At 59.4% G+C, this 21,869-nt stretch overlaps 8 protein-coding genes across 8 annotated transcripts; 3 read left to right on the forward strand and 5 right to left on the reverse strand.

Annotated features, from left to right (window-relative positions):
• Positions 1-1,199: 1,199 nt before the first annotated feature.
• On the forward strand, positions 1,200-3,276 carry COLE_05598 (uncharacterized protein; the record flags this gene model as incomplete). The annotated part of the gene is made up of 6 exons (XM_018423681.2): positions 1,200-1,379; positions 1,414-1,534; positions 1,575-1,774; positions 1,817-2,013; positions 2,048-3,101; positions 3,199-3,276. 6 exons carry the CDS (start codon positions 1,200-1,202, stop codon positions 3,274-3,276), a joined length of 1,830 nt encoding a protein of 609 aa, XP_018277493.1.
• Positions 3,277-3,525: 249 nt separating this feature from the next.
• On the reverse strand, positions 3,526-4,999 carry COLE_05599 (uncharacterized protein; the record flags this gene model as incomplete). Its single annotated transcript, XM_018425806.2, has 2 exons — positions 3,526-4,502; positions 4,618-4,999. 2 exons carry the CDS (start codon positions 4,997-4,999, stop codon positions 3,526-3,528), a joined length of 1,359 nt encoding a protein of 452 aa, XP_018277494.1.
• A 190-nt stretch (positions 5,000-5,189) lies between these two features.
• COLE_05600 (uncharacterized protein) lies at positions 5,190-5,750 on the forward strand (the record flags this gene model as incomplete). Its single annotated transcript, XM_065626424.1, has 3 exons — positions 5,190-5,233; positions 5,307-5,512; positions 5,641-5,750. The coding sequence occupies 3 exons, from the start codon at positions 5,190-5,192 to the stop codon at positions 5,748-5,750; spliced, it is 360 nt and encodes a 119-aa protein (XP_065482235.1).
• A 2,591-nt stretch (positions 5,751-8,341) lies between these two features.
• COLE_05601 (uncharacterized protein) lies at positions 8,342-11,037 on the reverse strand (the record flags this gene model as incomplete). The annotated part of the gene is made up of 16 exons (XM_018425486.1): positions 8,342-8,442; positions 8,488-8,527; positions 8,563-8,622; positions 8,660-8,868; positions 8,904-8,996; positions 9,030-9,279; positions 9,315-9,388; positions 9,438-9,495; positions 9,531-9,728; positions 9,763-9,865; positions 9,903-10,075; positions 10,111-10,194; positions 10,231-10,333; positions 10,369-10,634; positions 10,670-10,879; positions 10,951-11,037. The coding sequence occupies 16 exons, from the start codon at positions 11,035-11,037 to the stop codon at positions 8,342-8,344; spliced, it is 2,109 nt and encodes a 702-aa protein (XP_018277496.1).
• Positions 11,038-11,416: 379 nt separating this feature from the next.
• COLE_05602 (uncharacterized protein) lies at positions 11,417-13,661 on the forward strand (the record flags this gene model as incomplete). The annotated part of the gene is made up of 8 exons (XM_018423682.2): positions 11,417-11,868; positions 11,906-12,006; positions 12,059-12,102; positions 12,137-12,196; positions 12,232-12,305; positions 12,360-12,502; positions 12,558-12,937; positions 12,972-13,661. 8 exons carry the CDS (start codon positions 11,417-11,419, stop codon positions 13,659-13,661), a joined length of 1,944 nt encoding a protein of 647 aa, XP_018277497.1.
• A 294-nt stretch (positions 13,662-13,955) lies between these two features.
• Positions 13,956-17,291, reverse strand: COLE_05603 (uncharacterized protein; the record flags this gene model as incomplete). Its single annotated transcript, XM_018425487.1, has 3 exons — positions 13,956-14,564; positions 14,598-17,052; positions 17,107-17,291. The coding sequence occupies 3 exons, from the start codon at positions 17,289-17,291 to the stop codon at positions 13,956-13,958; spliced, it is 3,249 nt and encodes a 1,082-aa protein (XP_018277498.1).
• Positions 17,292-18,248: 957 nt separating this feature from the next.
• On the reverse strand, positions 18,249-19,670 carry COLE_05604 (uncharacterized protein; the record flags this gene model as incomplete). Its single annotated transcript, XM_018425488.1, has 1 exon — positions 18,249-19,670. The coding sequence occupies one exon, from the start codon at positions 19,668-19,670 to the stop codon at positions 18,249-18,251; it is 1,422 nt and encodes a 473-aa protein (XP_018277499.1).
• A 244-nt stretch (positions 19,671-19,914) lies between these two features.
• Positions 19,915-20,796, reverse strand: COLE_05605 (uncharacterized protein; the record flags this gene model as incomplete). The annotated part of the gene is made up of 1 exon (XM_018419469.2): positions 19,915-20,796. One exon carries the CDS (start codon positions 20,794-20,796, stop codon positions 19,915-19,917), a length of 882 nt encoding a protein of 293 aa, XP_018277500.1.
• Between the last annotated feature and the right edge of the window lie 1,073 nt (positions 20,797-21,869).

A 21,869-nucleotide genomic window follows, 5' to 3' on the forward strand; every position in this document is an offset into this window, starting at 1 on the left:
ACCTTAGTGGACCTCCAACACATCTCCCCATTCACCACTTCTTCTCACCACACACCAACGCAATAATGTTCGGCAGACGCGCCCACGCCCACCCAACCGCCCGCGCCGGCCTCGGTGGCATGTTCCGCCGCCGCGCGCCCGCACCACGCACAGGTGGCGCCGCCGGACTCCTCAACCGCCCCCTCCACGCCCCCGCTCCCGGTCGTCGTGGAATGCGCGGCCTTTTCGCTCCCCGCGCTCGCCCCGCTCCCGTCGTTGTGCGCCGGAGACGCTTCTGTGGTCTTTTCTGTCAGTAGCGGGTTATGGCTTGGCTAACTTGCAGAAATTCTAATGACAAGACGCAGCCGATGAGTTCAGAAGTAGACGAGGAATTTCTTCGCGATTTCAACGGGACCAGCCGGCGTCGACGGCTCTCCCTCTACTGTAGCTTTACCTTTATGAATCTTGATGAACGCCATCGCAGTAGGATGCGAGTCACGCTCAGGTCGTGTCCATCCCAACAGGGGGAAATCCCTTGGGCATGTGGCACTCTGACTCCGCCGGGTTGCGAGCGTGGTGGAGACGGGCAGATGGACCGGGTTGGCCATTGCCGACCCGAAGTGGTGTGGAAGTGGCGGCGCTGCCAGTCTGAGACTGTAGAGAGTCCGAGGGCCAAGTCCAAGGCTAAGTCTTAGGCAGAGCACGGCAAACCCCGCTGAGCATTCTGATTCCGGCAAGTCTTGACGTCGCCTCACTGACAGTTTCACCTGCCTTCGGCACGATTGCCGGTGTTGCGAAAGTAATTGCCACTTGTCTGCATCGCTGTGGTCAATGGCCACCCTGCGAGGCGAGTCAGTCCCGCCCCCCCTGTTGTCGACCTGGCGTCACGGTGTGACTCGGGCGATTCTCCAACACGTCACTCGGCAGAAGGTCGTTGTCACCGCGCGCAGAAGTGCACGCTCGTGCGCGGGCACGGTGCGCATAAGCACATTGAACAACACAGTCGGACAGAGTGGCGATAGGGAGAGAGTGTGAATGCATGGACGCGTCAAACGCCACCCAGGGAGGGACACCTCCACCAACATGAACGGAAGCAAATCTAACGTAAACATCAGATCGGAACGTGACTGTCTTCCTGTTGTGCCCTCCTACATCAACATTGCATCTACTACTCCTCCCATCAGAGCCTCCTCTTCACACTCTACATTTGCGCACCAGTCATGGACACTCCAGGAGCGCGGCAGGAACGTCGTGGCCACCGCAAGTCCCAGTCCTCCTCGGCCCTTGCCGCCATGGCAGACCAGCCTCCCCCTCGTAACCGAAGCAGGAGCAGGATTAGCACCCTCCCGCATGTCGACCCCCTGCAGTCCGCCGACTCGCTCGCACCCGTTGTCGATGTTGTGAGCCTTATTTATGGGCTTCAGCTAACACCAGCTTAGGAGTCTCCGCTCCTCGACTCGCCGACGATTACACGCCCTCCGGCAGCTTGAGGCGACGCTTGTCGCCGCTCACTCTGGGAATGGGATGCCTGTTCAAGATCTGATCTCACTCAAAAGTAAGCCGAAGAGACGCGCACGATTAGTAACTGATCTTAGGTCACGAACCTATCCTTGTCTTACTGGGCCGTCACACGGCATCTCTAGCAAAGCGCGGGGCGGGCACCTCCCTCGCCACTGGGGACGACTTGGCTCATCATTTGAGTCCTGAAATCGATGTGGCTGTCAACGTCCTTCAAGGTCTTTGCTTGCTGTCCAAGTCATGTAAAGCTGCTGCGGGACAGAGATGGACCATGGAGGTATGTCCCCTCAACGGATACACGCGCCGAGGCTCACAACAGATGTTCGTCGACCTCATCCTGCTACTTCGGACACAGCTCGCACCTGAGGGCAAGAAGCCGACGGTGTATCTGCTTCTGGATCTGTTGTTTTGCATTCTGGTCGACGCGCCACAGAATGCGCGAATGTTCGAGGAGTTGTCCGGGCTCGAGGCCGTCACACGCGTGCTCCGCGGCAGCAACGTCCAGAAGGACGTCAAGTGAGCAGAGGAAAGGCGTTTCACTGACAGACAGGATGAAGGCATGTGAATTCCTCTACTTCTATCTTCAGCCTGAAGATGGAGCGGAGGAGTCAAAGCTGCCAGCACCTGCTGAGCCGCCTGCGTCGGCGGTGGACGTCAGCCGCTTCCAGACGCCAGAGCCGCAGTCGTTTGTTGCAGACAACGGGCGGGCGCCCAGCCGCTCTGGAACGGAGACACCTCGTGACACTGACCTCCCCTTCATTCCTCAGACGCCACGTAAGCCGCCAAAGCCAACGCTCGGCTTCCAAACACCATCAGCGCACCGCTTTGAGCGCGAAGTGCCTGCCAACACTAGCGGTACATCGCTCGCCCCGGTTCCTCCATCACCGCGCAGCAGCGACGAAGATGATGGGAGTCTGACGAAGCGTGACTCTGCGGCGTGGCTAGCGGCGCAGCGCAAGATGGCCGACAGAGTCTCGAGTGCCAGCTCAGAGTTCAGCCAAGCGTCAACGGGCTCAAGCGCATCGAGTGCAACCATTGTGCCCACCAAGAGGGCCGGACACCGCCCGAGCATGTCCGCGAGTGCGGTGCCGCCCTCTGCTGCGGTCTCGAGAAGCTCGTCTCGCTCCTCGCGCGCGCCTAGTTCGGGAGTATCACGCACGTCATCATCCTCTGGCGGCAACGTCGCTTCGCCCGCCAAGTCCGCTATGCCGACCTCCTCCGCCAAGCCGTCCGCTTCCTCGTCGCTGCTCTCCAAACCCAAGGCGACAACCCAGCACAGCCTCGATACAGACCCGGCGCTCGTGGCACGTCGGGGCAGCCGACACTCCAAATCGCCGCTCGCGCAGAGTACAACGCCGGGAGAAATGGTCCGCCCCCCACCCGTCTCGCGGGCGCCCAGCACCGCGCCCGGTACTCCTGGCCCGTCGCGGTCGTCCTCGTCGACGCCTGCGTTCCAGCGCTCCAAGGGCTTCCCAGCTGAGCTGACGAAGGGCGCACTGCCTCCTTCATCGCCAGCGCCACTCGCCCCGAGCCGCAGAGTCCCCTCTGGTGCTGTAGGCGAGGACGGGTGTCGTGTGCGATCCGTCGCAGAGAAGAAGGACGAGGTGAGTCCGCAGAGTGGAGTTGTTGTGCTGTTTGCTCTTGCAGAGTGGCGGTGGCTGCTCTGCAAATAGCCAATCCGAATGTGGACGCTGACAGCAGCTCGGCAAGTGGCTTGGAAACGTTGATCAGCTGGTCGAGGGTGTTGAGAAGGTGGGCTTTCTTGGTTCGATCGCGTAGGCGGATTGACGAACCATAGATGAACAGGGAGTTAGAGGCAAGGCGCCGATAGACAACTTTGTACGGTGGTGGTGCTTATGCATGCAGGTCGCGCTGCGCTGTGCAGCATTCATCCTAAGAGGATCAATGACAGGAGTTCTTTGGTGGCATGCCTCTCTGTCCCTAACCAAAGACAAAGATGCAAGCAATAACATCTAGTACTATTGAGACGCGACACTGCGGCCCTCTACTACACTCTACGCCGGTCGCTTAAGCGAACTCGGTGAACTTGCCAGCGCCCTTGTCACCGAGCTCAGCAACCTTAGCCTTGAGCACGTCCTTGGCGCCAGCACCAGCGCCAGCCTTCTCGATCTTCTCCTTGAGGTCCTTGACGGCCTCGGGCTCGGCAAGCTCGCAGTATGCGTCGAGCTCGCCGAGCTGCTTCTCGACGACGGCGGCCGACGCGCTCCCCTCCTGGAAGTAGTTGGACGAGGCGATGACAGCGGCAATGGCCTTCTTCCACTTTTTGAGGTTCTTGCGCGCGGCCTCCTTGGCCTTCTTGGCCGCCTCACGGTCGGCCTTGGACACGGCGTTGGCGGCGGCGTCGGCCTTCTTCTTCTCCTCCTCCTCCTTGCGCTTGGCGTCGGCGGCCTTCTTGGCCTCGGCGGGCGACAGCTTGGTCTGCTTGCCCTGCTGGGGGGCACCACCCTTCTTCTTGGCCAGGCGCGCAGCCTTCTCCTCCTCCTTGATGCGCTTGATGCGGGGGTCGTTGGCAAGCACCGAGTCGACAAGCTCACGGAGACGGGTGTTGTCCTCCTTCTTCAGGCGCTGGCGCTCGGCCTTGTTCTTCTTCTCGGTGTAGCGCTTCTCGTCACGGCTGTCCGAGCCCTCGTTGGCCTCCTTGTCGTGCCATTCGAACGAGCGCCACGAGTCAAAGTTGTACCAGAAGTCGTAGAAGCCCTCAACCTGTGCTTTGGACGCGTCGGGTCCGCCAAACTCGGCCACCGGCTGGTCGTTCGAGAAACGGCCCTCGCGCACGAAAATGGGGCCAAACACCTCGCAGTACTTGTCGGCAGGGACATTCTTGGGGTTGGGCACCTCGTCGGCGATGTTCCAGTCGACCGAGTCGAACTGGCGGCGTCTCTCCTTGTTGGTGAGGGTCTCGTGCGCCTTCTGGATGCACTTAAAGAAGCCGTCGTCGTGGTCCGCCTTCTTGTCGGGGTGGTGACGCAACACCTTGCGGCGGTCTGATGTCAGCGAGATATCGACGGTAACGGGGGAAAGTAAGGCGAGCTACAGCTCAAAGAGGGAGTATGACACCTCTCGTCCTCCGCGAGCGTACATGTTCCAGCACAAACTCACGGGCAACCTTGATGTGCTCGTCAGTAGCCTTGTAGCGGAGATGCCCAAGGCCAAGGACAGCGTAGTGGTCCTGCTTCTTCCACTCCTTGGGGTCGGACGCGAGGAGTGCCGCGTCCTCCTCCTCCTCACCGAGACCGGGGAAAAGAACCTCGGCCTGGCCGGCCTTGGCCTTGGCAGCGGCCGCGGCACGGGCAGAGGAGGTCGCCTCGTCGTCCTGCTCAAATGAGAGCTGGAGCACCTCGCGGCGCGCGTAGGAGATGTAGCTCGGGCCGGCGGGGTAGACCTGGCGCTCGACGGGCTTGGAAGCCTTGCCGGGCGAGGGCTTCTTGTAGCCCGAGGGAGCGGCGGAGAGGGTGAGGGGGAGGGTGACGACGGTGGCCATTTTGGGTGGATGGATGGTGAGATGGTTCGCCAATCTCGAAATCTTTAGGGAATCACTTGAGGATTGACCGGAACACGTGGAATATTCCTTCACGCGTTTCTAGCACTTTATCCTGTGTCTCCTCCACTTGCCACCCAACGACCGGCAATCGATCTCAAGTTGCTTGTTGACAACTTCCACCACTGCCGCCATGTCTCAAGCACCACGCGATCCACTCACGGCGCGCACGCTATTGTGAGTATGCTGCTTGTATAAGGGTCCAGCTGACGTTAGTATCAAGAATCTGTGAGCTTCGGGCACCCTGCTGAGCTGACTCCAGCAACTTCAACATCACCGGCGCGGACCTGTATGACCTCTTTGGAAAGTACGGCCCGATCCGACAGGTGCGCGTGGGCACATCTTCCGATCTCAAGACCAAGGGCACGGCTTATGTTGTGTTCGAGAGCCCTGATGACGCCAAGGAAGCCATCAACCATCTGAACGGTTTCCACCTCATGGAGCGGTATATTGTCGGTGAGTGAATGAGCAAGAGGGGGATGAGGGAGGCCGCGCAGTGCGAAGGCGCGCTTCAGAAACGTGGCCACCTCTTACCAGGTCGGTAATGACCAGACCTCCTCCCTAATTATGGCGCTGACACGCAGTTTTGTATCACCAGCCATCAAAACAACAAGCTTCGCAGCTTGCCAAGGCCGAAATCCGCGCGCGCGAGCAGGAGCTTGCGGCTGAGAAGATCCGCCTGGGTATGACGTAGAACAGATATTCACTGGAACATAGGGCAGCAAGATAGACTGGCATCATGTATTAGTAGGCATCACAGATCCCAGAGCTCGTCGTGCTTCCTGATATGCGCAATCAAGCCATGCAAGACTCATAGTGCCTCCAAGTATCGTTAATACAGACTCCACCTCCATCACTCAGCAGTGTCACGCAAGCAGAGAAGCACAACTGCCGGTCACGAGTCAGGTAAAATGACAAAGAACCAGAGGGGCTCTAGTGTGTTCGGCATTCTCGGGGCAAGAAAGGTCGAGAGAGGAGCATACCACATTAGACTTTCCAAGAGGACAGCTCATCACAGCGGAAGACAGTAATCGGGGACTCTTGAGGAGGAGTGGAGAGGGTGCACACTGTGCGCGCTCATGATGAAAACCTTCTCTAACCCAGAATGGAGACTTGAAGTTCTACAAGGTCGATCTGGCGCTTGGCGGTCGCGGCTTTGTCATTTGTTGTATCCCAGAGGGTGAACCATTCGTAGAACTCCCAGGCATGATGCACACGGGCACATTTGTTATAGTCGACAGTGCCCCTTATCTCTAAGTCGTCAGTGCTGCTGGCCGGCTTCGTCTGCTGACCGGTGCTCAAACCCTCTGCACTAAGCATTTCAACGTCATTGTTGGGGTTGTTTGCTTGCAATTTCAAGAGGTCTGCGATGATGTTGGCGCGGCATAGCCTCTCGCCCACGGCATGTACATCTTGTCCGATCAGGTGGGGCATGTCAAAAACGGATGTCGCCCAGCAGCCCGTTTGCTCCGGAGCGAAGTACGGCAAATAAGGATCGCTTGGTGAGTGCTGCCGCGAGAAGCTCCAAGGCTGAGTCGTTTTATCGAGGTCTTGAATGACGTCGTGATAGCTTAAACCGAGGAGAAGTTGAGTGAGAGGTATGCCCTCCGCCGTGCAATTGGCAGCAAATTTCCTTTTCTTCCGATGCTGCTCTGGCGACGAGGAGCGCAATGATTCCGAGATACAATATATCACGTGCTTGACTCCGCGGCTACGAAGCTTGAGGAGAAGAAAGAGCGATGACTTATCGTAAGGTTTCTCGGCTGGAGGCGGCCACTCCGGCCCAATAAAGGCTCCGTACAGGTGAGGAGCAAGTTGATGATCATTTTTCTCGAACTCTCGTGACGTGAAGACGGAAATGCCTTGAGATCGTAGGTCTAGCGTCAGAAATGTGCTGCGCAACCAGTTTGTTCCTGATATTACTCAGTGATGGCCTCGTAGGAGTGACGAAGTTGCACTGTGTACTTACCGCGAACAAACGAGTTGTCAATTAAGAAAACCCCCTGGACCATCCAGTTTTCGTGACGGAGATGACGTGCAGCACTATAACCGTGAATGCTGTCAATTCCGAACACGACTATCAAAGCCTCAGAAGGCGGCTTGCCTAGGCGACGATGGTGAACAATGTTGCGCACAGTACACCACATCTGGTGAGATCTTAGCGCAGTCCCGGAAAGCCGGGAAAAGGACATGGTGTTGGCGATGCCGAGCGTGTGGACTGATGCTTCCTCGGTTATTTCGTCGCCCCTTCTCTGGCTGTGAGGGTCGACTGATGCTCCTCCGTCCAGGTTGGCGTCGTCGTTCTTGAAATCGGAATTCGAGTTGACGGGTGCTGCACCGCTCATGCCAGTGGAGCCGTTGGCGGTGTTGGGGTTGTTGCCGCCCTTACCATCCCCGAAGTAGAACCTGATTCGTCTGGGTCGTGGCGGAACTTCGCTAACAGCAGGAGGTGTGTTGCTGTCGTCAGTGGACGGACCGAGTCGGTGTCTCCGTACTATGTTGTGTTCGTCTTGGCACATCGTTCACATGGTATGTCCCTCTGAGGCCACTCGCGACGGCCCTTCGCTTCCCTGCAGGCCTTGCACGCTCTGGGGCGGGTCCGCATGTTGGAAGAGGCAGGTGTACTTTTGTTAGATTGATTGAAGAGAAAGGGGGCTTACAGGTGACTGTTATGACTCATGTCCGAGTTACTCTGCATCACCGCCGTGAGTCTCGTCACACTTGCCTGTTCGATGACGCCGATAGCGGAGAGTAGTTGAGGGAAGGAGGTGTTCAAATGAGAATACGTTACTTAGTTGCCAGTGGTAGGATGAGGAGAAGCGTGAGGATACCGACGGAACTGAGTGGGGTACTGCAAAGAGTAACCGTTTGATCGAGAGAGGTGGGAGCAACAAGAGAGGCTGAAGGATCGATGGAGCAAGAGAGGTGATCAAAACGTGGAAAAGTGAGAAGAAGGAGTAGTGACAGATGTGAATGAGAGAGATGATGAGGAGTGAGGAAGCAGATCGACGATGGCTTAGAGTGCAAGGTCAAGAATGAGGGAAGGTGGTATCGACCTGCTTGTAGCATCCCACCCATGCCACCCATGACTCCCATGCCTCCCATGCCTCCTCTAATGGTGAGTGCTTGGTGAAAGCCCGTACGCGCTAGCCATACATTACTGGATCAAGCGCGGGAAATCCGCTCAACAGCCCGGATTCACTCAGCACGTTTGTGCCTCCTCAGCCTACCGAGCCATTCTACCGCTCTGACTTGCAGATATAAGTACATCAGTACAACATTGTCCTAGTAGTGCTTCGACTTCTTCGCCCCTGTATCCTGCGCTAGATGATCCGTAATGGCATCGATGATGTCGGCCTTCCTCGTGAGACCCGACAGGCTGATTCCTGACACGTCAATGACTGCAGACATGGCGTGCACCACCGACTCACCATTGGCTTTGGCATAATCACGCAGCTCCTGCACCTTGAGCTGTCGTCAGTAATCAGACACAAGATACAACAAACCTTTTCCAGCGTCCCATTGCGGTAGGCACCTGGGATATCTTGGAGGTCGGCAGGGTCAATCTGCGCGTCAACTTGTGATTCCGCCGTGCCAACTCACCGCCACAACGTGTCGCTTAGAGGGAGGGTTGAGCGCAGTCTCTACCGCACGCTCGTCATCATCAATCAGTTTCTTCCAGTCCTTCATGAGCTGGCCCGCGGCCTTGTGGATGCCCAGGTACTTGGGCAGCGCTTTGTCATCGAACTCCTCGGTATCGAAGTCCTCATCGAACGCCAGCGCTTGTAACTGTTTCTGGTGGTACTGAAGGGCTAATGTGAGCTAGAAACTGTTGTTCTCTGCTCACCTGGATTTGGGTAAACGTCTGAGACATACTTGCCCGACTTGAAGCGGAGGCGCCGCATGAGCCGCTCCATGGCCTTGGTCTCTTCATCGGTCGCTGGGGTCAGCAAGGTGCGGCCAGCAAACGCACCTGTCAAGTTGTAGGTCATCTTCTTAGGTGGGTCGCGGATATCGTCTACAAAGGGCAAAATGACTACATGAAAGCCTGGTGGGTCCTCCTGTCCACCTTCCTTCTTGTTGATGGTCTCCTCCTGAGGAACAAGGACTGCAAATTCCGGAGAACTGCTCGCGCGGAAGCGGCACAAAGCCAGTGCGTGGCGGTCGAGCTTGATGCAAGACCTCAGAAGAGCCGTGAAAGCGCGTGTACTGCCTGTGTAGGTCTGGGGTGAGTTGCGAGGCGCGAGAATTAGCTCACCGACTCGTCCGGATAGATGAAGTACGAGTGCTTGATATTGTCAGTCATCACGAGATGTTCGGGCGATTGGAAGCCTAATATTTTGATTTCAAAGATAAGCTAGGTGGCAGTCGGTCATCTTACGAGGGGGTTCAATATCGAGCGTTTTATAGCTGCGGATTTGCTCGTCCGTAAACTTGAGCTAGTTGTAAGCGAGCGCCGCAGTACATGACTCACTCGGGTCTTCGCAACAAGTTTTGGTTCCCCGCTGTCTTCGCCGGAGGCGCCATCCATGCGCAGATCCCCGTCCTCGTCTCTATCCTCCTCTTGGCCCTGTTCCCAAGCGTCCCGTTCGAGCATGTTCTCGATTTTAGCTTCCGCGCCGAACTCGAATGCGGACGTGAGTTGGTCAGGTAGGAGATCTCCACCAGTTTCCTGTGCATTAGCGAAGGTAAAGCGCGAAGCTCACGGCAGATGTATATATCGTCCTTGTCTGAACCTCCTCAACCGTGCGCCCTCGCATGCGAACCATTTTGGAAGTGCCTTTCTTCTGCTCTGATATTAAGGCATATCTGAGGTGGTGAGTGTGCGAATGAGGTAATGACCTACCCAGCAACGCCAATCTCAATGTCCCCATCTCGCCCCCCAAACTTCAGTGGAATGGAGAACTGCTTGCGCTTCGGTGCCTGGCGGACGACAAGCTCTGAAATGAGGTCTGTCAGATCCTCCATCCCGTCAGAGGAGGACGAGCCCTCAAGTGTCTCTGGGCGCTGGAGGATGTCCTGTTCATTAGCTCCCTATCGACATCTCTACTGACATTCCAAAAAGTGTTCGCATTGAACAAGTGGCCAGGACGGTTGATGAAGAAAGTGTTGATCGACACACCATAGGCGGTCATGTCCTGAGGTCAGCTTCCGGATCGCGGTGCCCTGCCCACGGTGAAGACTGTGCGGGCTGGGGAGCGATTGACTTCCGCTCCAGGCGGCTCATCTTGGTCGGTGATAAGGAAGACGCGCTTGTTACCAGTTACGCGGTTGCCACTGTTGTCAGCGTTGGTAGGATGATCAAAATTTACGCGTCGCGGAAGAGGTACATGCACGCTTGGAACACCCCAGCGGTATTAAGCTCGTCCTTCAATGCGACAGGCGGGAAGTTCTCGCGCAGAACAGTGGGCTCAACGGTGGGCGCATCGCCGTCTTCTTGCTCGGCATACTCGTCATTAGCCCGCTCAAGAAGTTTGATGAGCCGCTTGATCTCTTCAGCGCTGATGGTTCGCAACGGCTGCACAACGTATGTGCCATCGCGCACGCTTCCGTTTCCTGAAGGAGGTGCCTTTGCAGACTGCCATCAGTCACTGAACCGGTAACACAGCTCACGTCAATGTTGTAAAGCAGCACGCCGACGCTGTCACTTGGGCCGGTTATGACTTTCGTGCGCTCGATCTTGACCACGGCGTCAAGAGCCTGGTGCAGGGGACTCTTGCCACGAATGACTCCCGCCTCGTTCTTGTCATCGGGGGCGGGCGTCTGCATCGACTGTGACGCGTCGATACAGAAAAGGATATGATCGCGGGCGGCATACTGATACTGGATGTCAGCGAGGGAAGGTGAGTGCTCAGCCGAGGAGCTTGACGTTGAGATGGGTGTTGCTCACTCACCTCGCTCTGGTCAATGACATCGTCATCGTAGCCGACGTCAATATCCCACTGCGAGTTGAAGCCGCTTGCGGGAAATGAGCTGCTCATGTACGAGCTCATCGTGTTGAGATGGGATGGATGAGAGCGAGCTGAGGAAGAAGGAAGAGCAACAACAACAAAGTCACGTCATCCGGAGTGAGTGCGGGTTAGTGACTGTGGGGCCCGATTCCCACGTGGGGGTAATACTCCTCAAATGTAATGACTGCAAATACTACTATAATTACTAATTACTCTTATAGCTTGTAATCGGGCCGAGTCAACAAATCCCAGTCGTTGTCGTCACAAAGCGGGGGGTTAGTCCCGCCCTTGCTCATCACATCACTCGCTCTCTCTCACATCCCCTCTCGCTTGCGCGCTCCCATCACATCGCTTGTTTTCTTCATCAACATCTCATCTCATCAACACCCATCAAGACAAACACATCGTTATGAGTGGCATGCCACCACCTCAAGTCCCAAGGACAAACGCGGGCTCCGTGCCCATGGCGACATCTGGCACCCAGTCGCCCCTCTCCAAGTCACCTGGCACCCGCTCCCCCGTATCTCGCTCACCCGTCGCCAAGTCGCCCATTCTCAAACCTCTTACCACCAAGATCTCTGCACCTGTACCTCCCCTTTCAGCCCCACCGGTCCCCGAGATTCTGTCGGTGCCGGCACTCGGAGCGGAAGGGCATGACGCCCTTGCCGAAGCCATCAGCAAGATCGACGAGCTGCGTCTCAGCCACCCACCGACACCTGTGACCTCTCCGCCCGAGAGCGCGAGCGCCTCCAACCCTGCCTCCAGACGCGCGTCGCAGGTTGGTTTGATGCCTGCTAGCGTGTCCGAGAAGCGTTTCTATTCGCCCCCCGCTACGCCGCACTTTGGAGCCCAGACCGACCTGTATGTCCCGCTCATATGGTCTAGTTGACACCACCAGCCTGAGACAGCTCGACGACAGCACCAAGGTCATTCGCCAGAGTCGCGACTCGAGCGACGGCCTCAAGCGCGCACCTTCGGTGTCGGGCATAGGCGGTGTCGGTGAGTAATAAGGCCCCAACTCGATTGCCCCGCGCCTGCCGCTCACAATCAGTTGAGAAGCCAGATTACTCCGAGGCCAAGATTGTCGTCGCAATGGTTCGTCCACACAATGGGACCCCACTGACCCTAGGTCGGCCTTCCTGCTCGTGGCAAATCGTACCTCTCCAACAAGATGATGCGCTACCTGCGAGTGCGTTATTTTTGCACCGGTGATCTGACGTCCAGTGGCTCGAGTACAACGTGGAGGTGTTCAATGTGGGGCAGCTCCGGCGGTCCAAGGCTCGTGAGAGTGCTAAACTGTGCGTTTTAGTTGTGGACATTCCTTGTCCGTGCGGGGAGGGGCTAACCTGTAGTGGAGGTAACAAGGCAGACCACTCTGCTACGTTCTTCTCGGATAGCAACGCGGACGCCAAAGCCGCGCGCGAGCGGCTAGCTGAGGAGTCGCTGGAGAGCCTTATCTCGTGGCTGAAGAAGGAGGGCAACGTTGGTATCATGGGTGAGTGCTGGGTGGTGCGGAAAGCACCCACGTGTGTGAGCGCACTGACACGCAGACGCCACCAACAGCACGTACGAGCGCAGAGCAAGGATCAGGGACCGCATTGCGCGCGAGCCCGGCCTACAGCTCATGTTCCTCGAGTCGGTGTGTGATGACCCGGATGTGATCGCAACAAACATTGCCCTCAAGGCGTCGTCGGGTGACCCGGACTACGCGGGCATGTCCAGAGAGGAGGCTATTGCCGACTTCCGCAAGCGCATCGAGGCTTACGAGCGCGTGTACCAGACTGTATCCGAGCCGGACATCTCGTACTGCCGTATCCTCAATGTCGGAAGCCGTGTGACGATCAATCGCATCGAGGGATACTTGCAGTCGCGCATGGCGTTCTACCTTATGAACCTCCACCTCAAGCCGCGCTCGATCTACCTGTCCAGGGTAAGTTGAAGTTTTGGGCCAAAGCTGACGGCAGCATGGCGAGTCAATGTACAACGTGCAGGGCAAGATTGGCGGCGACGCTGAACTGTCTCCGCGCGGACTGCAGTACATGCAGGCCCTGCCGGGGCTTGTGAAGGAGCACATCGGCGATGTCGAGTACGAAGTGTGGACGTCGACCCTCACCCGCACGATCCAGACGGCTTCTCTGCTTCCGCGCGAGAAGAAGCAGTGGAAGGCGCTGGACGAGCTCGACGCCGGCGTCTGCGACGGCATGACGTACGAGGAGATTGAGGAGAAGTACCCGGAAGACTACGAGGCGCGGGACGAAGACAAGTTCAACTACCGCTACCGCGGCGGCGAGTCGTACCGCGACGTGGTGGTGCGCCTCGAGCCCGTGATCATGGAGCTTGAGCGCGCCGACAACGTCCTGATCATCGGGCACCAGGCCATCATCCGCTGCCTGTACGCCTACTTTATGGGGCTGTCGCAGGAGCAGCTGCCGTACATCAATGTGCCGCTGCACACGCTTATCCGCATCTCGCCGCGCGCGTACGGGTGTCTCGAGGAACGGTTCCCGGTCCCCATTGAGAGTGTGGACACGCACCGGCCCAAGCCGCCGAAGAAGGGCGCAAAGGTCGACGTGCAGCCTGCCGACACGACCAAGCGCGACTACTTTGGCAGCAACACGCAGTCGTCAGAATCGGCCGTGACAACCTCGCAGTAGATGTAGTCTAGACAGTTGTAGACGGAAATGTACCCTTAGCATCTGGAGGGCGGCGCTTTGGGCTTTGGTGTTGCTTGCGATCAGGCTGGCGACAGGACAGGCGAGCATATGGGACAGACGCCATTTGTCCGCGGGGAGCGCGCGCCTCCACCCTGCCAGGCAGCCTCGATTCTCGCCCACGCGTGACAAGCACTCTGTACATTTCTATAGCTTGTCTATACCAGTATGGATCTAATAGCGTATGCTGTCGTGTCGTGAGAGTGTCAAGATAGGGAGAGTATGGAGAGAGGGAGATTACCACGCAATCTTGGCAAGGAAGCCCTTCGGCCACGTGCGCACACAGAACTTGCGCACCTCATCGAGGAAGAGGAGGCCGAGGCCGAAGGGGATGGGGATGAAGATGTACTCGACGGGCACGCCGCGTGTGAGGAGCGCGCTCTGGAAGAAGGGGGGGTAGGAGAAGAAGAAGAGGAAGCAGAGACTGGCCGCGACGGCGGGCGGGATCCACCAGTTGACCGTCTTGCCCCACGGCGGGTGCTGGAAGATGGAGAGGCGGCGTGTGCGCGTGGCGAGGAGGTTGCCGAACTGCATGAACACGAGGGTGAAGAAGTAGACGCTCTGCGCGACGTTGACCTCCTCTGCGAAGACGGACGCGTCGAGGTCGGGCGGCAGGCCGCCGAACGCGAGCACGATGCGGCTGAACGGAAACCCGCGGCGCTGGAGGTACCAGAAGGACATGGACATGGCGCACAGCGACTCGAGGACACCGAGGAAGCCGTACGCGTGCAGCAGCAGCTTCCAGTCCACGAGCTTGTCGCGCTTGATGTCGCGCGGGCGGCGGGTGAGGAGGCCTGCCTCGGGCTTCTCGAAGCACATCGACACGGCGGGGAGCACGTCCGTGAGCTGGTGTCAGCGAGAAGCGGGGAGTAGACGTACGCAGCAGATGATGATCATCTGGATCGAGCTCAGCATCTGCGGCACACCGATGAGGACGTTGAGGAGGATGGGCATGAGTTCCGAGAACGAGCCGGCGGGCAGGAGGTACAGAATCGTCTTCTTCAAGTTGTCGAACACGAGGCGGCCGTACGTCACCGCCGTGACCATGGACGAGAAGGTGTCGAGGAGGACGAGATCGGCGGCCTCGATGGCGACGTCCGAGCCCGAGCCCATCGCAATGCCGACGTTGGCGGCTTTGAGCGAGGGCGCGTCGTTGACACCGTCACCCGTCATGCCGACGATGCATGCGCGCGCCTGGAACTCGCGGACAATGCGCAGCTTCTGGTCGGGCGTGGTGCGGGCAAACACGATTTCAGAGTACGCGCACGCCTGGGCCCACTGCGAGTCGTTCATCTCCATGAGCTCGGGGCCGGAGAGGACGAGGGAGCGCGTCGCGGCGTCCTCGTCGTCGGGGTTGTATGCGGGGACGGCGGACAGCTCCATGTTGCGGTCCAAGTTGGCGACGGTGTGGATGTGCGCGGCCGAAGTGACGATGCCACACTGCTCAGCGATGGCTACGGCGGTGAGCGCAAAGTCGCCCGTGACCATGAAAAAGCGGATGCCGGCGCCGCGGAGCGTGCGGACGGTCTCGGGGATATCTGAGCGCGGTGGGTCGACGAGACCGACGAGGCCGACGACAGTGAGCTGTTGGTTAAGGTTGGTGTTGACGTGAGCGGTAAAGTCGTCCGAGTCGAGGGCCATGCCAGCGATATCAGACGTGGAAATGACACGCTTGGCGAGGAGAAGCACACGCTGGCCCTTGGCGGCCCAACGCGACTGGGTGGCAGTGAGGCGGGCGAGCATATCTTCAGTGATGGGGCATGGGCCGGCGGGGGTTGCGATGTGCGTGCAGCGCTTGAGGAGAACGTCGGGGGCACCCTTGACGGTGAGCATGAGCGACTCCTTGCCCCAGGCGTCGTGGGGAGCGATCGGGGCGGGGCGGGAGGAAGCGGAAGACGACACGCGCATGATGCGGAGCATGAACTTGGTCTTGCTGTTGAAGGCGGCCTTGTGGACCTCGATCCAGTCAGAGTTGGCGGAGCTTACTGGACGGAGCGAGTCGGCAAAGCGAAGGATGGCAGCGTCAGTCGCGTCGCCGTTGGCACGCATCTCGCCGTCCGAGGAGGGCTCGAACCGTGCGCCGTTGCAAAGCGCGGCGATGGCGGCGAGCTGCGTGAGCCGTCCGTCGTCCTTTTCGGTCCCGAGGCGGCTCTTGGCCTCCTCAGCCGTGAACTCGGTGTCGAGAACTGCGGCGTCGGTGACGGTCATGATGTTCGACGTGAGGGTGCCGGTCTTATCAGAGCAAAGGACGCTGACACTACCCAAGGTCTCGACGGTCATGAGCGTCTTGCAGAGCACCTTGCGGCGAGCGAGGGCGTTGGCGACGACCTTGAGCGAGATGGTGATGGACACGGGCAGACCCTCGGGGATGAAGGCCACGCATACTGAGACAATGGAGATGACAAGGGTGGCGGGCGTGATGAAGCCCTTGTGCTGTTTGTTGAGCCATGCGGCCCAGAGGATGACGACGAGGAGGGCGATCGAGAGCGCGAAGCCAACAATGATGAGAACGAAGCCGTAGATCTCCTTCTCCAACGTCGTCTGCCTGGGTCCGCCGCGCGAGGAGAGCTTGGCGATGCGTCCAAACACAGTGGCGTCACCGGTTTGGAACACTACACCCGTGCCGCTACCCGCCACGCACAAAGTGCCCTGCAAGCCGATGTTTTTGGACTCGAGGATGTTCTCGTCCGTCATGTCAAGAGTCGTGTGGATCGGCTCGCTCTCGCCAGTAAGGACGGAGCGGTCGAACCTCAAGTCATTGGTGGAGAGGAAGCGGACGTCGGCGGGAAGCTTGTTGCCGAGGCCAATGTTGACAATGTCACCGGTGACGAGCTCGCGGGCAGGCACTTTCATGGGACACCCGTCGCGGACGACTGTGACTTCCTGGGGGAGCAGGTTGGTGATGCTAGCCATTACACGGGACGTGCTCCAGTCTTGCCAAGCGTTGAAAGCTGTCTGGATCACGATGACGAGAAGGAGAATGACGGCGAGAGCAAGGTTGGCTACGGCGGGGTTGGGGTCACCGAGCGGGCGCCAGGCAATGAAGCAGAGCACACCACCGATGAAGAGAATCGAGCCAAAGCCGCCAAAAACGTAAGAGAGCCACTTGCGGACGAGATTGCGGGGCGGTGGCGTTAATTCGTTCATGCCCTTGGCCTGGCGGCGCTTGACCTGGTCGATGTCGAGGCCAGACTTGGGAGACACGTTGAGACGCTGGAGGGCCTCCTCAAGCGAGACGCGGTGCCAGTCGAGCTCGGAGAGCTCGCGGGCTGCATCACGCTTGGCTTGGACGGCTGGGGTGGCAAGGGAGTCGGTGATGTGGATCGAGAGGGTGCTGGGGGTCAGTCAGCGAACGCCCATCTTAAATGGAGGGGGTTGAGTGGCTCACCGGAACTCGCCCACTACACGGGACGCTGTGTCCACCTGCGAGACCTGACGGCGGAGACGTAGCTCACGAGCCGGGCCATCCTCTTGGATGGTGACTGCATGCCTCATGGTCTTGTACTCGACCTCGTTGGCAGCGATTGTGTCGGAATCGTCCTTTTCCTTCTCTGGATCTTGAAAGTGGGCCATGGCTACGGAAGTGAGGTGGGGGAGGAGATGAGTAAAAGAGAGCGTGGGTGAGTGAGAAGAAGAGCGTCAAGTGTGCAGATATACCTGCTTCTGAAGAGGGTGGAGAGGGGGGGGGGGAGGGGGCTCAAAGAGATCATCCTGGCGTGCGTGTCGAGAATAGCGAGCCGGTCCAACATTTTGCATTTGCAAACGTCGGTACGTCGGGCAAGTGAGCGATGCAGGAGGAGATGAGCAAAGAGATTGGGTCGGCAAATTGGGAGGAGGGCGGCTAGCACAGAGATACAGAGGGGACGAGAGTGGTGGTGGTGGTGGTGGCGCCGTGTCAGTGTTGTGAGATTGCGGATGTTGGCCAGTGCCGATCGCAGTGAGCGAGTTGTGCACCAGTCAGACTAAATCGCTCAATCGTATGGATATTCTGTCAACTGGCAAGTGTGCAAGTGGGCGTGTCTGGGCGATGTGAGCTATGTGAGAGTGACAGCGAGGTCGTCTGAGCATCTCTGCGAGTGACCAGCGACGACGACTGACGACGACGAGCAGAGAGAGGCCAGAGCTAAATCCGGGTTGGATGTGCAACACCCAAAAAAGAGGCAATTTCAGCGCATCACAAAAACCGCACCCCAAAATGGAACCAAACATTTCATTTCCATCATTCTTCCATGATTACCCGCGAAGCTGCCAACCCACTTGCCTCTGCGCTCGCTTTCAATCGCCTACCGCATGCCGCATGAGCCGCGAGCTACCAAGCTCAGCGCGAGCTACCAAGCTCAGCGTATCGCGGCTCTCGCGGCTCCCATACCAGAGTCACCGAATTCCCCACCCTTGACGCCTTCCGCCTTCCGCCGGATGTCTTGTACTAGAGTACTGCCCTCTGACACATGTGGAATGCGCTGATCTCGACGCATGTGTACATGGGCAAAGAATTTTCGGGGGTCAGATGCACACTCTACGATCTACGATCTACGAAACAATCTTGTGCGCCTCCTCGGCCAGTTCAATGACTTCTTCGAGTTCTTCTTCGCACATTGCGTCCGCGATGCATGGGCGGGGTGTGGACGACGGTGGCGTGCCGATTTCGGGCGTTATCGCAATGTCGTGCGCCTTTTCGAGTTGTTCGTGGGCGTCGAGGAGGGCGTGGGAGGGATGGGTAGGGTGGGTGGTGTGGGCGGTGTGCGACGATGGCCCGGGGCAGGCGGTTGGTGAAGGGGGTGAGGGGGCCAAAGATGGAGGGGAGGGCAAAGGCTCGGACTCTGAGAGAGGCGAGGGAGCGGAAGGGGGTGCAGCAAGCGCAGGAGGCGACTCAAAATCCAGCGTCGACGACGCAACGGCAGCCTCCAGCATCGGTCCAAACAGCGACGTAGCAGGCGTCGCCTCGACCAACGTACTCACGCCAGCCAACAACGCGCGGAGGTTATCGTGCGCAAACACCTCGGCATCAGGCCTCGCGCCCGCGCGCGACGCATCCACCGCGCGCACGATAGCCAGCGCGAGCCCCATCGCCACGGGGTCGAGCTCGAGCCCCGCCTCTGGTCCCTGTACGACGTGGGCGACGACGCGGCGCAGCACTTCGATCTCGCCCCGCATCGCCTGCATCTCGGCGCGGAGGGAGGGTGCCTCCTGCGCCTCGAGGATGTCGTGGAAGTCGGGGAAGAGACGGACGAGTTGGGCCTGCACAAACGCGGACCAGTCGTCGTCGAGCAGGCCTGGGGCTGGCGCGTCGTCGTCGTCGTCGCTGTCGGATTGCGCGGCGAGCGCAAACGCGTGCGCCATCGTGGCGCTCACGGACCGCGGGGCCGCGGAGGGCGCGGGCGCGAAGGGCGCCGAGGCCGCGAAGGGCGTGAGCGGCGGTCGACCGTAACCCTCCAGTCTGGGGCGCGGGTCTGGTGTCGTCGCGGCCGTGGCCGGCGTCATGGTGCGCGGGGAGGCGGGGGAGGCGGGGGAGGTAGGCGCCGTCGCCATGGGCGTGTGCCCCTCTGACGGCGTGTGCGAGGATCTCCGAGGCGAGAGGTACAATCGGGCGGGGCGGGGGGAGGGGGTGCGTGCTGGCTCTGGAGCGGCGGAGGCGGCCGCGGACGCGGGCGACGGAGCGCCGGCTGGCGTAGGAGCTTCAGGCTGTGACGCTTCGATCGTCTTCGTTGCGTCGGCAGCAGGAGTGGGTGGTGAGGCGGGTATCGTGTCTTTGTGCCCCCCACGCAGATCTTCCCCGTCATGCGCGTCGACAAAATCGTCCTCGCTCAACGCCGAGCTCGGTGTGGGGCTGGGCACGCGCTCGCGGGATGCGTCGATGGTGGATGTCATTGTGGTCAGTGGTGAGTATGTGGTATGTGGACGCTTATTGTACGTCTGGTTGGCCGTGTTGGCCATGTTGTCCACAGGGGACATGGCGCGCACGGATCATAGAAGGGTGAATGGTGCCCCTGCGGCCCACTCTTCTCGGAGATCGGTGTCCCAAGATGCTGCCCCAGGTTGAGACGTTACGTCCATGCTGAGCGGAGTGAGGGGGTGTTCCTTCTTGACCGGCTGCGTCCAAGTGGAAAGAGTGGGCGTTCACAGTCAGTGCTCTCTTAGAGGCCGTTTTCAGATGGGACATTTCTCCGACTACGGCCCAACTATCCTCGCCACAACGCTATCGCTCCGCCTTGGCCTTGGCGTGCATGAGGCTCGCGAGCGCGTCGCGCGTGACGACAGCCTCGAAGGCCTGGCTCACCAACCCGCCAAACATGCTCGTATTCGCGCCCTCTGGATCGAGCACGCTCCCGTCCTTCCGTTTCCCCACGCTGCGGGAAATACTGAGCCCCCCGTCCGTCTCGACGAGGATCCAGCGCGGCCCATTCGCGAGGATGAGCTTGAGGCCGGCGGCGCGCGCCGTCGCGGCGCCATTCAACACCCACGTGAAGAAGGCGTGCTGCGCGTCCGCGGGCGTCACCCGCCGCTCGCCGAGGAGGAAGCACGGCGTGCCGTCGTCGTCGACGTACATCTTGAATCCGGCGGCGAGGGCGGCGTCGAGCGCGTCAAACTCGGCGTCGGATACGTCCTCGTCGACGAGCGCGGCGGCGAGCACGTGCCGCACATGTGTGCCGGGGCGCTCGTCGACGATCGCCCATGTGTATTTCTCGGTGGCGAGCGCCGCGCGGGCTTCGGCCGACGCGTCGGCGCGCGGCGACACGGCGTAGTGCGGCCGCAGGAAGAGCTGGACGCCGGACGGCAGGCGCGAGGTGAAGGTCGGCGAGATGAGGAAGGCCTCGACGACGCGCGGGTGCACGAGGTTGTTGATGACGTCGGTGATCTGCATTAGCGTGGGGCATCCGAGGGCGGAGGGCGCGGCGCGCGCGGCGCGGCGCGTTGCGGGACGACGCTTACGGTGGCCATGGCGTGGTGCATGTGATGGAGGGTGGTGTGCGGACTTTTGCCAGAAGTGGAGGGGGAGAGTGGAGGTTGTCTGGTGATATGGGCCCGCGTGAGTAGAAATAATCGTCTTGAAGCATGATTCAGCAATTGAGCAGTCCATGTCCACTCCAGCGGTCAAACACGTCTCCGAGGCTTGCTCAATCGCTCAGCAACAGTTGCTGCCCGACAATTCGACAAACGGCGATGAGGATGACTGAGATGCGCAGCGACTTTGGTAAAACAAAAACTCGCGCAGCCCCCGACGCCGCCTGTAGCTGCAGACATTGATTGACTGGCTTTCCAGAGTGGAGAACATGATGAGTGGAGTGTGATCACATATCCTGTGCCATGCGCTACTGGTGTGATCCTCCAGCAACGGAGTCACGGCGACGGCGACTAGCATTGCAGCATTGAGACGGAACAACAGGGCCGGAATCAATTCCACTCACGTGCCCATTTGCTCCACGTGCTCATGCCGCTTGATCTACCGATGTAGCGATCGCTCTCATGCGCTCCGTCTTCCGTCCACCGAGGCTATTAACAATGACGCCGCTCCAGATCTTGGAGCTTGACTCCACCACCCGGGCCGCCGACGGTTGATCCGACGTACTTGATCCGAAGACCAATGGGCCGAGATGGGCTGTGACGCAAAAGCGCAGTCTGTGTGGAGGATGAGCGATGGCTGTGCCCGCAACGAGCACATGTGGTGGAGCTAGCAGGTGCTGAGCACCATCCTGATCACGCGCACCAATGCGAGCTAGAGAGGCAGTCTAGCGCTAGCTGCCTGCTGCCTGCACAGTCAAGCTCAAGTCTAGAACCTGGTCGATGCTCAGCCGGATTCGAGTCAAGTGACGGCATGGGTGCCGTGTGATCTACATGACGTAGGCTCAGCTGTGGTCTCATCTCGTGCTTTGCTCTCGCTTGCTCTCGCTCTCGCTCTCGTGCTCTTGCTCTTGCTCTGGTCGCGGAGGTCTCCCGCAGCCGTCCGGCCTCGAGCCCTCCAGGCTTCCAGGCCTCGGGCTCGTGACTCAGCAGTGAGTACCGGGCTCCGGGAGACGCAGCCTGAGAATTGCCCGCATCAGGCACCGATAACATTCGACCGGCCGATACTGACTTTGGTACTGCATTGCAGCTTGCTCTCTCCCTTGCGACAGACGACCCAGTCCTGCTCCGCTGGCTTACAGTCCTCAACGC

This window comes from Cutaneotrichosporon oleaginosum, assembly GCF_008065305.1.
Source record: "Cutaneotrichosporon oleaginosum strain ATCC 20508 chromosome Unknown ATCC20508_contig05, whole genome shotgun sequence".
NCBI lineage: Eukaryota > Fungi > Basidiomycota > Tremellomycetes > Trichosporonales > Trichosporonaceae > Cutaneotrichosporon > Cutaneotrichosporon oleaginosum.